Raw genomic sequence first — 14,507 nt, 5'->3', positions numbered from 1 at the left:
CCCACACTGATGCAGCTGGCAAGGCGCTACCGTCGACTGTCAAAACGCAGCGCCAGATCTAGTTATAAAATAATTGAATTTTCATATCAGAGGGGACCAGAGTCCCAGCAGACAATAGGACTGCTGAGTCCTCTCTGATATTGGCTCAGGCCCTTTGCCATGCGCATGAAATCAGTATGTTAATGTTCCAGGGTTTTCTTTTTTTAAGGGCACTTGTGCTCTCGCAATGTACTACCGATGCGGTTTCAAAAAATTGCAACTATTGATAAGTAGGCAGCCAGCAACCCCCTCGACCCCTCCTCCCACCCAGCATGCCACCCCCACCGCCTCCCCCTCCAACCCACCAAGGCTCTAGACGTTCTCGCACCCCCATCCTCCCCCATTATTAAAATTGTAATTTATTTTTCTAAATCAGAATGACAGCTTGCTTTCTTTTCTCTGCAGCAGGCAGTGAATCACCAAGCTTTAATTACTTTCATAACTTCGCTGACCCTGTGAGCGTGCCGCTCTGCCAGAGAAAATGGGACCTCCAACAAAGGCCCTCCACAGCCTCAGCCGCCTTCGGTTCATTCAAAATGCGAAAATTTATCAAACTACGGATTTTATATAAGATTTTGTTAACATTTCACCTCCTATCTTTTTCACACTCTCGCCCCCCCCCTACAAAACACCCCCGCCTGGAGCAGTTCTGCACTCCCAATCTCCTGGCCCAGCTCCAGAAGAAACTCTGGAGAACTAAACAACCTAATTCCAACTCTCCATCCACACCTCTCTCTCTGTCTCCCTGTGCTTTTGTTGACTCAACAAGGTCTCCTCGGGTCAAGACAGACAGGGGTCATACTATTATCAGCAACCCCCTCATATCCGGGCCGTGGCCTCGGCAGCACGGAGACAGTCAGAGCAAGGTCCTGGGGCCACAAAGCACAGATCAACAGGGACGAACGGTAAATTTGATCACTTCACAAATCTTTGGCCTGCAGACATCAAGGTCAGGCTTTATTCAGCAGAGCTGCCAGACTCTATCACCCAGCTATCAAAGGATTTTCCATCCACAGGTTACTGCCACAAGAGAGTCGTTTTTCTCTGTCTAAAAGCATGAAATGCGCTCAGAAACTATCACATGGATCATGGCTGTGACACCGATGAGTGAGAGAGCCACGTGTGGCTTTAAAGTTGAACAGGAAAAAGGGTTAAGATACAACCCTCTCCTGCTTTGTTGCTCCAAAGTTCAGGCATCCTCCTTGTTCGCCAGCGGATCCCTATTTGCTTCGCATTATTCCTGCTGGCTGATTTATTAAAGTAGCTAATATGTTGTAATCCCTGCTATCGCTCTCACCTTCTCACTGGCACACCTCTGTTTTGGGCTGTGCCACTGTGTGAACCAGGGGTGTGCAGGCAGGGTTGGTCTTTTGCTGACTGCCTGATAATTGAATGAGCGATTATCCCTCCCATTAATAGACAATGATACAGAAAGCACTGCCATATGTACAGAATATTAATGAGTGGCTGCAGCGGCCTAGATAAGAGAAGCGCCATGCAGTTGCTGTAATAGGGGTTAAAACAATTTGCCCCCCGCTACCCTATTCCTCCCTGCACACACACGAACATACACACACGCCAGCTCCCCGTGCTTTCCTCTCTGCTAATCCTCCACCCTCTCACCAACTAAGCGGGTTGCTTCTGAAAATCTACCCCCCATGGCCTGGACGGATGCTTGGTGCTGACCTCACTGCTACCAAGGCCAGTCGGTTATTGTGTAAGAAATGGAGCAGGGTCTCCTGACAACAGAATGACATGCAAATGATGAGAAACAGAGGGTGTTTTGCGTTTACGTTATGAGCCATTCAGAATTTTGCCTACAAAAAGAAAACAATGTTTTATTTTATACGGCTTTTGCAATTTTTCTTGTAGGATCTCAAGATTTTACAGCTTCTTCCTTCTCTTTACTTTCCACAACTAAAGTGTTTTCTCCTTGTGTTCAGCTCAAGTGAAGATGCAAGAGGAGTAGAAGCCCACACAGTCACAAAGGCCCATCCTGCGTTTCATCAAAAGTTGCACAGAGTCACGCAGGTGAAACAGCTGGGGCGCTCTTCTGTATGAATCTCCATGCCAATCAATATCTAACATCTATTAGCATTGGAAAGCAATATTTCCCCTTTTACCTTGCAATAATTGTGCTTAATGCTGTGAAGTACCTTATCGTAGGTCTGGCGGCAAAAGAAAGGCCGGTTACCATGGCGACCATGAAAGCCATTGGTTTCCTTTTCAGCAGAATAATGAACTTCTCTCCTCTGTGTGTCACTCTTCCACTCCACTCGCAGCCTCTCCGATTAAATTGAAGTCCACGCGTCCTTGAAATCCCTCGTCTCTGCCTTATAATTTGCCAAACAAGAGGGGAAAAAAAAAAAGAAAAAAAACACAGAAAAAAATGTTCAAACCTCAACAAATGCATCACTTTAGGCAGAGGCGTAGGTATATCTCACTCAATCAATGCACAATGTACTTTTTTTAATCTTGCTAAAGCGAATACATCCTCTTAATTAAAAGATTTTCTATACTTGCTTTTGTGTTGTATTTCTTTTAAACTGGAATGATTTCTGACTATATTTTTTCCACTTTTACTTTGTTAGGCGGTTAGATACTGGATTGCAAAGCTGTGAGATAACCATTAGATTTCCACCTAGGAAAACTATCAGTCCTCTCAGATCCTAAACAACTCTTAAAGTGAGGTTTTAACCTTTAGAAAGAGGTATCAGGTCCATTAAAAGCAGTTGCACTACTTTTAGTTTTGTAGCTAATTTAAATGTTAGAATGAATCAACCATGCAATGCAAAACCCCAGATCCCTTTGTGTTGATCAGCTTGATGCTGCAGTAGCTTTGAGGTGACGGAAAGCTCCTCTTGAGTATTTTATGGTTAATACTATAGGACAAACTTATTAATAATGACTGCTAAAAGATTCACCTAACTAGGTGCTCGGCTGCAGGATATTTTTCTACATTTCTACAAGAATTAAAAAAAAAAAAAGCTCCGCGTTTCTCTTCTCTAAATGTCTTGAATCCGATCAGTGAATGCACTCGCTATCCACAATGTCCTTGAGCACAGACATCTTCACTGCCAGGGGACATTGAGTGTTTTATTCACTGGAGGTGTCTGCATGATGGTCGATCAAGGGGAAGAAAGGCCTGAAACTCATTCAAGCAAACTTGGAGAACAGAGACGAGCACACAGATCGAAAGAAAGCCAACAAATAATGACATCAATTAAACAGCTGGAATGGAGAATATCCCAAATGTATTCAGATCACCCACTTTAAGTTGGAGACTGTTTTATCTAAGGGACTAAACGCACAGATATTTTGCATATTTTTAATATGAAAACGAAGACGTCAAGTTTTTAATGTTCAAAGTCTCATTTAGTCTGATTTTTTACGCAATTTGAAAACACAGATGTTAGTAAAATACTCGGTTTTACTTTGTCGTTATTTGTAAATTAATTCTTTGTACGCTTTGATCTTGGTGCTTTGCTAAAACGGATGTGGCAGTTGCTTAAGTTTCTAATCAAATATTAGCGGTCTATAATTATCGGTAAATGTTAGCTTCATGAACGCGTCACTTCTGTTTTCGTTTGTTTATCTGCTTTTTCAATGACAGACCTGCTCATTTATCGCTCCACGTGTGTTTTCCAGCGAAATAATTTCCAAAATGGGCGGAAACACTCGCGATTCTGGCTTGCAGGCGTGGGGTGGGGCCTTGATAACGTGTGACGTCTGAACATTTCTCCAAAACAGTAAACTTACCTTTAATTTATATTCGTCATTTGTTTTTGTCTTTTAAACTTCGAGAGGCCGAACCAAAGCACCTGACAAGTGAGTTAGTCCGAGTTGCCGCTGTTAGCAACATTTAAAAAGCCTGATATTATTTTAAAATGAGAGCTGCGAGGACAGCTTTTCCAAGGAAGGGTTAGTTTCTTCAGATTTTTAAAGCGACGTCTAATCGGAGCATGCGCACATGATCAATTGCTCTACCTAGGTTTCTCTGGTAGGTCAAGGTGGCAACATATCCTGTTAGCGGGAGCGTAGAAATGAATCAATCAATATCAGTTTTGAGCTTGTTCAATTAAACATCCCTCATTTAGGAAAAAATGCACATAAAGCAGTAATTAAAAAAAAAGAAAAACACAAACGTCTGATAGATAGATAGATAGATAGATAGATACTGATTTTTTTTAATTACTTAAAATATTAATTTATTAATTAATATTAATTTTCAAAAATCTTTTTGTGTAGGCTAATATTACGATATCCCAGATTTTGTATGTTCTTAGTAGATTTACTTTTGATTCAGAAACCTTAGTCTACACTGGCACCTCTTTCAGAAGTGGAAAACTGCACACAGAGCCCACTCGGAAGTCATGAAGTTCATGACTTGCTTAACTGCAACATATTTACTGCACGTATTCATGTAAATTGAATGTGTTGTTGTTGCTGTTGTTTTTTTTTACCTCTGGAGTGGATGGCAGGGTGCTCATGCTACCTTTCGGGTTGGTCCTTGAGGGTCGGGTTTAATTTTACGCAGATGTGTGAAATGCTTAACAATCACACATGGTGTTTTTCAGAAATGGTACCGTTTGGATGCCCTGTCCATCCTCCCGCGTTTCTTCTGGCTTCCTTCTCTTTTTATCTTAAAGACAGCGTCGTCATGATCGTGGCACAAAAATATTTCTTTCTACACTTAAACGTCATTTTATAATTTTTAGAATTTTCTAATGCATTTTTAAAAAATCGAGTGTATTCACTGCAAACACAACACTGTATCCTGAACTTTTAAGTACTGCCTCCTGACTAAATCAGACCACGAGGAGGCGCCAGTAAGCTTACTTCAAGCGACCAAATGAACGAAATCTGCCGTTCAGTGCAAGGCCAACTATTGAAATGTGCACAAAGTTGACACGTCGTCCTACAAAAGCGTTTGAACCTTTAGGAAGATGAGAATTAAATGTTTATTATACGCCGAGTGCTGGATCAGTATGATAAAGAAGATGGAGATCTTTGTGATGTAGAATGTGTACAGGTTATAGTAATTAAAAGATACCTGTGGGTCAGTTATAACTTTTGGTGTGGATAAATACGGAAATCCCATGCGTTTAAAAATCCCCTGAATACTCTTTGTTATAACCTCCAAAGACATGATATTAAATGTTACATCTTTCACATCCAGCTAATATGACAGGGTATCTTTCTCACCAAGACAGTTTGTAGGCACACATGTAGGTTTTTTTGTTTGTTTGGGGGGGGGGGGTGCAACTTTAGGGAAATTCAGTATAAAGACTTCCCAAATAGGCTGATAAGGGTTTACTCTTAAATACAGGAATCTGATATAGGCATCTGGTTTGCACAAAACTGCTTCACCAGCTATATGTTTTTGTTTATCCCTCATATCTGGACACGTGATGGTAGATTACAGTGAAAAACAGGTTTTGTTAACATTTGAGTCACATATTCTGCTTTCACTTCCCAAACGCTGCCTGCGTTGACACCTTATTTAGGTCTCGTAAGGTGTTACTTTCAATTTTGCTAAACATGAGGTGATGTTGATTAGATGTAAAATCTTTCCCTGACCAGTTGTTCACCACATAATCAGGCTGTGACAACTGATATGACACTTCTGTCTTTTGTGGTAACATGTCATTGTGTAGCCACAAGACTTAGAAGTAGTCCTCGTATTTTAGATTGTGAGAGCATCATTTGGGATGGTGCACTCTAAACACTTCTCCACTTGCATACCTTCATACATCAGCAATTTAAAAAAAAAACAAGGGTGGAGGGCTCTGTGTGATTAAGTAAAACTTTCCTATGCTGATTTCAGCTCTTGCAAACCTTTCAGAGTTAAAGCAGCCAACTTATCCTTGAATTCCATTTGTCAATCCCGAAGGTAAAAGGGGAAAAAGGAAAATCCCTTCTCCCGCTGCAGAGGTGTGGGTGGTTTTGAATGCAGAAACAGCCTGGAGTCGTCTCTCCGCTTTCCTCCATGGTAAAGAAAAAGACAGCTGTGAAAGTTGAAGGACAAAAGCAGCTGGGATCTGGGGCTGCGCTATATTTGCAGCTGCAGTTTCTGGGTAACACACAAATACTGTTGATAAAACAGGAAGGATTACATCACAACTGTCTTATGTTTTAAGACAACAGTCAGACGTTTCTGTTATATTTTCATCAGCGAGTGTTCAATCAAACCTTATTATCTACACCAAAGATGACAGACTGACTCAATCGTCTCATCGTTTTACTTTAAGGCACCTGTATTAAAGGCTTTAACTCAAGTGTCTCCCTTTCTTCTGCCTAGGCACAATTTTCTCATAAATAACTGTATACAGGAGTGTAACCACTGTTTATTTACATGTTTAGCAATGAATAATAACGCCTCTGGGTTATATACAGACTCATTAAAAAATACATGATTTTTATATAACAAATAGCATTCTGAAGAAAATGAGAGGAACCCCAAACATTTCTTTGTTTTGTTCTGCAGAAATTTTGAAAGACACAAAGCTTATCCAGCTGAGTTAGAGTCACAGTACACTGGTTCTTTTCTCTTCAAGCCTCAGATCGGAAATGACAGTTCAGCCAGGTGCAGAAATATTTACCAGTAGCTCGCAATTGGCACTACGTCTCAACATCCTCACTGGCTTTAAGAGCTGAGTTTTTATAAGCCAGGCCAATACTGTCGTTATTATTCCGCCGTGCTGGTGCCTGCTCAGATATTTGGCTGCTCACTGTCTGTCTTTTTCTCATCAGAACATTCATCATTTTGGAGCGGTAGTGATCCCCAGCCAGGAAATACAATATGGGATCAATGCAACTGTTGATGCTGGCCAGCGGCCTGGTGATCTTGTAAGTAAAGTTTACTATGTTGAGGAATTTACAGTTAAGATCCAGCACACGGGCCGTATAGTAGAGGGTCCGTGTGATGTGAAATGGGACGAAGCTGACAGCAAACACCACAAGCACCACGATGATGAGCTTGATGGATTTCTGACGTGAAGCAGCGCTCTGCTGGCTTGAAGATATTCCCTGTCTGGGCTGGCACAGGGCCCGAGCCATCAGGCAGTAACACACCATAATGACGACGAACGGGATGCCAAACAGCAGCACCATCACAACAGAGCTGTAGTCCACATACTCCTCGAAGGCCTCCTGGCTTGTTGTGTCATGGCACAGGGTGTCATTGCCCCTCCTGGAGGTGGTGACAAACATGATATTGGGCACCAAGCACACGGTCACCACACTCCACACTATGCCGCAGACCAGGTGTGCATGGCGACGCTTCACCAGGCTCATCATCTTAATAGGGTGGCAGATGCCGAGATAGCGATGCACGCTGATGCAGGTGAGGAAGAGAATGCTGCAGTAAAGGTTGGCATAGAAGAGGAAGCGTGCAAGTTTGCAGGCAACCACACCGAATGGCCAGTGACTCCGGTTGGCATAGTAGTATATGAGGGTGGGCAGGGAGAGTACATAGAGGAAGTCTGACAGGGCGAGGTGGAACATGAACACTGTACTGGCGTTCCAAGGACGCATCTTCACAAACAACCATAAAGCTGCAGCATTAAGCACAAAGCCGAACACAAACACCAGACTGTAGGACACTGGCAGCAGAATGTATTTGAACTCTTCATCAAACTGACAGCTCGAGTTGAAGATCGAGATCAGCACAGACCGGTTGTGTCCTCCTGAGCTGCTGGTGACCCTCTCCATAACTATGAATGACCTGTGCGATCAGCTGTTAAAGCTATCAGATGACAAAACCTGCGAGGAAAAAAAGAAACACTGAGATATGACGATTTTTAAATCGTGTAACTGTAAAGTTCACCTTTTTTTTCGGTTGGTAGCTGCATATTTATCCCTCAAGGGACCAAGCTGTTTTAGCAACTGAAATGACAGAGTGAGGTAATTTATGGCACCGTTGTTTTAAACAGGAAGACTTTTTTATTGGCTCTGTATGGGTTTATCTTATATATACAGTTTCTTTTATCTATGATGGATTCCAAAAATTTCTATGGTAACAAATTATGTTTTTTTAAACGTTTAACTCAAATCATCAAAGCTTCTGATGTAGTAAATCTTGTTTAGGTACAAGATTCACTGCAAAACATCACTGAGTAGTGATTAGAAGTAGAAAACCACAATAAAATCAAAATCAACAAAGTTCAATGTTAAAGAGTACATATATCTCTGGGATCACAACTAACGTTTCCAAACTTTTCCGTATCTTTAGCTAACTTTCCATCATACCGATACTGGAAGTAGATTGACAAAATCATGGTAGGAAACACATTTTTAAGATTTAAAAATATCACAGCAGCACATATAAATATGTCACCGTCTTCAGTTTAAATGTAAAGAATTTGCCCTCTATAAAATTTTGTTTTTAGAATAAGCTACTGGTGGGGATGGTGCTTAGGTGGTACAGCAGTTTGTCCACTAATTGTAGGTTTGGTGGTTCAATCTCCAGTCTAATTTTGTCCTTCTGAGGCAAGAAACAGAACCCCAACTCTGTTCTGTTGCCAGGCCAGCACCTTGCATGGCAGCTCCACTTGCACAAACTTGTGCAGGTGGGTGACAGAGACATTGTAGAACCACCAAAGATGCATTATAAGATAGAAAATAATCTGAGATTAATCAGCAATGAAAATAACAGTTGTGGTAGTACAGTTAGTCTGTGGAGGAGTCACATTTTTTTTCTACTGGAATCATGTCAGAAGCATTTCAGTCCTTCATTTAACTTAAAAATCATAGTCTAAAAACACTGGGGGGGGGGGGCTTAAATGGTCACTATGCACAGCAATATCCCTTCAGAAAGTAAAATTCAACTAGTTAACTACTTAAAGGCTAGTGTTTGGAAACAATAAACATTATATTATAAAACTATATTTTTATTATCGATTTATGTATCACCTTAAGGTTAAAGGTGATAAGCGTGGTAACTATATAAACGGGGTAGACCGTATTTCACTGGGAAATCTATCGGGAAAGAAGTGCAAAGTTAGATGTAAGGAGGGTTTAATAAAGTGTATCTAAACAGAACTTCCATCGGTTTCTTTCCATTGCTGTTGGTTGATCATTTAAATCTCCTTAACCTGAATAAGAATCTTAGATGTGATTTTACTAAAGCTCCGCATATCCGGCTCCGCACCTTTCTCTAGAAGCACGACATGGTAACTTCACTGCTACTCACCGCCCAACAGGATCCTCACAGCCGTGTTGTTGTTGCGGATCGCGATCCCGTTGTTGCACTGTGGAGCTACGGAGAGTTAGTTCGCTTAATTGTAAGTTTCACTCTCAGCCGTGATCCAGATGTATGAAAAAAACTCTGCTTCTCTCATTCCGTCACACTGTCCACTGCCTCTGTGATCCAACCCACGCGCGTTAAGCGGTCATTAATGCGCAGCGACGAATACACTTCTCGACATTTTAACTCCAACACAGTTCGCGCGGAATGATAGATGGCAGAGTGTGGTTGAAGTGGGAAGTGCTGAGTGGGCAAGCTGCCACTCGAGATTCCTGTTTTTGCAGCTATCGAATTAAAGAAACACGTGGAACTGCTACTAGAGTTTAATTCGGGGACAAACATGCCCATGCATGTATGGATACAGTGATCAAAAGATAGTTTCCCGTCGCTCCGACTTACGAAGAAATGCAGTGTTGTGCAAAAGTTTTGAACCAACCCTTTATTTATTTATTTATGAGGCGGAGTTTTAGTCTTGTGCAAAATTTGTCCAGTCTTTTCACGTTTTTCTTTGGACATTGGCTGCTTTTTCACTCATTTTCAGTGCTTGTACTTGACGGTTTTCAGAAGAATGTCGTTTTGTTTGTTAAGCTCCTTACTCAGGAAATGTGTTTTGTGTCTAAACATAACACAGCTTAACAAGGAACCAGTTTTTAATCTTATCTTTATCTGCTTCGTTACTAGCAGTCAACAGTCAACTGTTCTATTTGTTCCCCCTTGTTTTATTCGAGTCTACCAAAAAGATAACCCAGTTTGATGCATAGTATTTTTGCACTATTTTGCAAGACCTGAGAGATTTGTCTGGCCCTTTAGTCACTGAAGTTTAATCAGAAATGGTCTCAATTGAATGACGTCTGTCAAGAAGCCGCTCTTAAGGAAGGGAAACAGAGAGAAAAGCTGAAATATGCCAAACTACACAAGAACTGGAGTGAAATTCAGTGACAACAGATCTAAATGATGAATGACGAAAATGAACATTTTTGGTTCAAATTATTGTCAGTTCAAATTAAAGATCAGGAGAGAAGCATGACAGTGAGTGTCTACAGTCATTTGTAAAACACTGTGGGTCCTCTTTCGTGGTTTAGGGCTGCATTTTGGCCCGGGGTGTTGGAAGTCTTGTCAAAATTTATGGAAATATGAACACAGAAAAGTATAATCAGAGTTTGATCCACCTTTTAATGTCATCTGGAAAGTTTCTGATTGGCAATAGCTTCGTTTGTCAGTATGGAAATTATCCAAAATATACTGCCATTGCTGTAAAAGCTGGATATATAAATACACAATGGAGAATTATAAGTAATCAACTTCCCTCAACAGAACCTGAACTTTGACATTACTGAAGCAGTGTGGGATCATCTTGACAGAGAGCAGAACAAAAGGCAGCCAACATGCAAAGGAGACCTTTGAAAGTCCACCAAGAAGCCTGGAGAACTATTCCTGAAGCCTACTTAAAGAAAAAGAAAGAAAGAAAAGAAAGTTTGCCTAAAATCATTCAGGCTGTGTTAAAGAATAAAGGTGGTCAACTTTCAAGCTTGTTTGAATTGTTCCACAACTCCACGTGTTTCCACAAGTATGTGCACATGTGGGTACTATACCTCAGGCAGTAGTGCAGGTTGTTTACTAATCAGAAGGTTGGTGGTTTGATCCCTGACTGCTCCAGTCTGCATGCCAAATAATGCCTGTGCAGGTACTGCTGCTAGTTGTTAATGAATTCAGCCAGGTCAGAGTAGGCCTTGGGATTACTTTGTCCCCTTTCACTAGGAACTCTATTCAGATGTCTTTGACTTTTATTTAAAAAACTGTATCTGCTGCCCAGCAAGGATTTCATGTTTTCTTAGTTTAGGCCAAGCGCAAAATAAAAATCCTCTCCCACAGGTGTGTCTTCCATCGGTCTCAGTACTGACCAGGAAGCCAGCAGACTTAAATTAAAAACATTTCTCGCAAAAGCAACATGGGATCTCGCAAAAGTACTAGGCTAATGCTTATATACCTTCCACAACACAGAATAGCCTTGCCCTTTAACACTGTAGTTCTTTACATTTTATTTTTTTTTGTACATTTTACTTCTAATTTTGAAAACAGACGCTTGTAGGAGTTAACTTTGTAATGTAGTATTTCTCCACTGTCATACTGCCACTTGATCTTTAGTAAAACAGCTCAGTAATTCTTCCACTGCTGGCATTGTATGTCTGAGATGAGACTCATTCCCATGTCAAAACTTTATAGCAGTCAATACTGAAATGTTATAGGAGATAATATTTGAACAGCCCATCTGTCAGAGGAGTCACGACTTTATAGCAGTGTATCTTCCTTGAGTTGTTAGGGATTAAGTTATTCCTCTCCACTGCATTCTGGGCCAAACAAGATTGTTAGGGCGTGTAATGATAGCTGGATCATAAAGAAATAAAAGCAGGTAAGTTGTCCAATAATGCTGTTGGAGACAGGCAATAAAGTAAGATGAAATGAGGCAAAGTTCCTAAACCAAAGTTTGGATGATCCACACACTGAATATCACAAGATAAGATACTGTATTGCAATAACAGAGATAATAGCAAAGATATTTTGCTATTATATTAATCGCCATTTTATGATCTGTTCCCAGATAGTCCAGACAGAGCATGCTCCTTGACTCAGGTGATATGCAGAGAGACGATCTCCTTGCATAGTACAGTTGTCTGATTTTAAAGAGGAGTCAGTTATACTTTGACAAAAGAGCATCAAACTGAATTTTTTTTTAAGCCAGTTAAAGATCTTTTAGGGGAAATGAGAATTAATTTACATGAAAGCAGAACCCTCTCAAATAGAAACTGTTGTTCTTCACCCAAAGGTTAATATGTCAAAGACACAGTAACCATGTTTGATTGTGCGTGTGTGCGCGGGTCAGCTTCCTGGTGAATGTGTCTCCATGCGGGAAGGTCATCTTGTTGGTAGCAGTGCAGAGTTTCTGTGTACAGAAGAGTTTGGGTGATTTAAATGTCTGGAATGTGAGTGGGCCACTAACAGAGCAAGCTCCTTATCGGTCAGTTAAGTGTCAATGGACATGTGAGATGTTAACGCATCAGACTGCAAGAAAATTCTTGAAAAACACAGTCATTTTCTTACTAACAACCAGATGAGAAAAGCGATCATATTTTCATACGTGTACTGCAAAAAAAAAAATATTTCAGCATAAAGACCAGACAGGACAAAGCAACTAGACTTCCTGTATTCAAAGATAACAAAACCCAGAAGATTTAAAGATCAGTAACGAAGCTTTGTTTGTTTATTCCACGTAGTACTAAAGCGAAGAACTCTCTGACATTATAACACTAGTGGTTTATGTTAGGTTATTTCTTGGCTGAAGTCTTGTTAACACTTCATGAGGCTGGCAGACAACAAACACGCACACACCTTTGTGCTAAACTACGTTAATTGGTGGCAGCCTCATTTTTACTGCATAGTCATGAGAGTAGTTTAGATATCTTATAAATGTAACGTGGGTTTCTTTTTCTTTCTTTACTCTGTTATGCTGCTGTCTGCTAAGTGGCAGTTTTTTGTATGTCAGCTTAAATCATCCATATACAGCAAAGCATGTGACTTTAAAAAAAAACTTGTTTTACAGCTAAAGCCAGCTGTTTCATACTTTGAACTTACCAGCACTCCTCTGGTGATGACATCACTACAATTAGTAGGTCACTGACTTAGTGGTGACTGACACATGCCTGCTGTTAGTACATGTGTTTGGCCGTACTGGAATAAGTAACTACCTCAAATGAATGCAACTGTTAAAACCTGAAAAACATTCACACGCCGGGGATTATTTGTTGCTTCTGAGTCAGCTTCACAGTTGTCTCACCTCTTTCTGCTGTAATGTATCATTTTACCTCATAATGTGTCATTATAGGTGAGCTGGCAAAAGCAACTCTCATATGTTTTGGGCATAATTTCAGTCTGTACGGACGTATCTGATGTGAAGTGCTGTGCTAAAGATCATTTCTTGATCATTTGCTGGGAAAATTGAAAATAGCTGCAGCTATTTACCATAGTGAAACATGTGCAACCTTTCATGGCAATACGATGTGTAAGACAACATCTGAGTTTGTAGGATTCTAACAAGCTTGAAAGGCGATATTTGGTATGACCACCTTTATTCTTCAAAACAGCTTGAACTCTTAGACAAGCTTTCTTGTTATTTCTCTTAAGTAGTCTTCAGGAATAGTTCTCCAGGCTTCTTGAAGGACGTTGTTCCGTTCTGTGTCAAGATAACAAATCTGGTCATATGTGTTGTTCCTCTCTCCTGACCCCTATACTGACAATGATTTGACAGAAAATTTTTACATTTGGATTTATCATTCTGCAAAATCTGCTGCCACATATTTTTGGTTCAGTTCTTGTATAATTTGGCATATGCCAGCCTTTTCTCGCTGTTTCCCTTTCTTAGGAATGGCTTCCTGACAGACATCCTTCCACTGAGACCATTTCTGTTTAGGTTTTGGCAAACATTAGACAGATCCACAAGAAGGTCCAGATGCATATCTTAGGTCCTCTGTCAGGCCTTTTCTTGTTTTTTTTTCTGTTTCCTAAGGATATGACTTTCAGATATGGTCCATCTGTCAGTTTTCTCAAGTACACACTGAACACTATGTTGCGAAATGCAAAGTTTTCAGCTAACAGCTTTTTGTGAATCACCTTGGTAATGAAACTGTGTTATCTGAAATCAGAACAAATTATGTGTTTTTGAGGCAGGCTGCTAGTAACAATTTCAAATTGTTTCTTTGCTAAAATATTCTGTTTAGGCGCAACAGTGGTTACTTCCTTGAATTAAGTGCCTTTGCTTGAATATTTCACAGGTGAGTGTTAAGTAGCTTAACAAACAAAAAACCAAAAGAAAAAAAAAGGCATTCGTACAATTTGTACAATGTCCCTCAGGATATAAGACGGAATCATCTGTTTGGCTTAGACTTTATCAAAGTCCATTATCATGGCATCACTAAAGAATAAATCTTCCACTGCACACATTAATATAAGGTCATTGTAAAGGAAATTTGGTTGTATATCTGATTTTACATATTCTATACTTGTAGTAGATGATTTTGACTGCAATAACCCCTGTGCACTTCAGTACTAGGCCATTAAGTAGGCTATATCAGACAGCATTCAAGTAAGATAACACACCATGATCTGTGCAATGGACGGCAATGGAAGCAACTGTCTGACGGCATGAAATGACATGCAATTGCTTGGT

At 40.5% G+C, this 14,507-nt stretch overlaps 1 protein-coding gene across 1 annotated transcript; it reads right to left on the bottom strand.

Annotated features, from left to right (window-relative positions):
- Positions 1-6,374: 6,374 nt before the first annotated feature.
- On the bottom strand, positions 6,375-9,673 carry LOC146582500 (P2Y purinoceptor 4). The gene is made up of 2 exons (XM_085243298.1): positions 9,233-9,673; positions 6,375-7,803 (listed from the first exon to the last, which is right to left on the bottom strand). Exon 2 carries the CDS (start codon positions 7,750-7,752, stop codon positions 6,661-6,663), a length of 1,092 nt encoding a protein of 363 aa, XP_085099424.1. The 5' UTR covers positions 7,753-7,803; positions 9,233-9,673; the 3' UTR covers positions 6,375-6,660.
- Positions 9,674-14,507: the final 4,834 nt, after the last annotated feature.

The sequence above is a fragment of the Mchenga conophoros genome, linkage group LG2 (assembly GCF_057382185.1).
Source record: "Mchenga conophoros isolate Kocher_MC1m ecotype Shallow Benthic linkage group LG2, M_conophoros_male_GT1.1, whole genome shotgun sequence".
NCBI lineage: Eukaryota > Metazoa > Chordata > Actinopteri > Cichliformes > Cichlidae > Mchenga > Mchenga conophoros.
The sequence above is the reverse complement of the archived record's forward strand: the minus strand, read 5'-3'. Positions and strand labels throughout refer to the sequence as shown.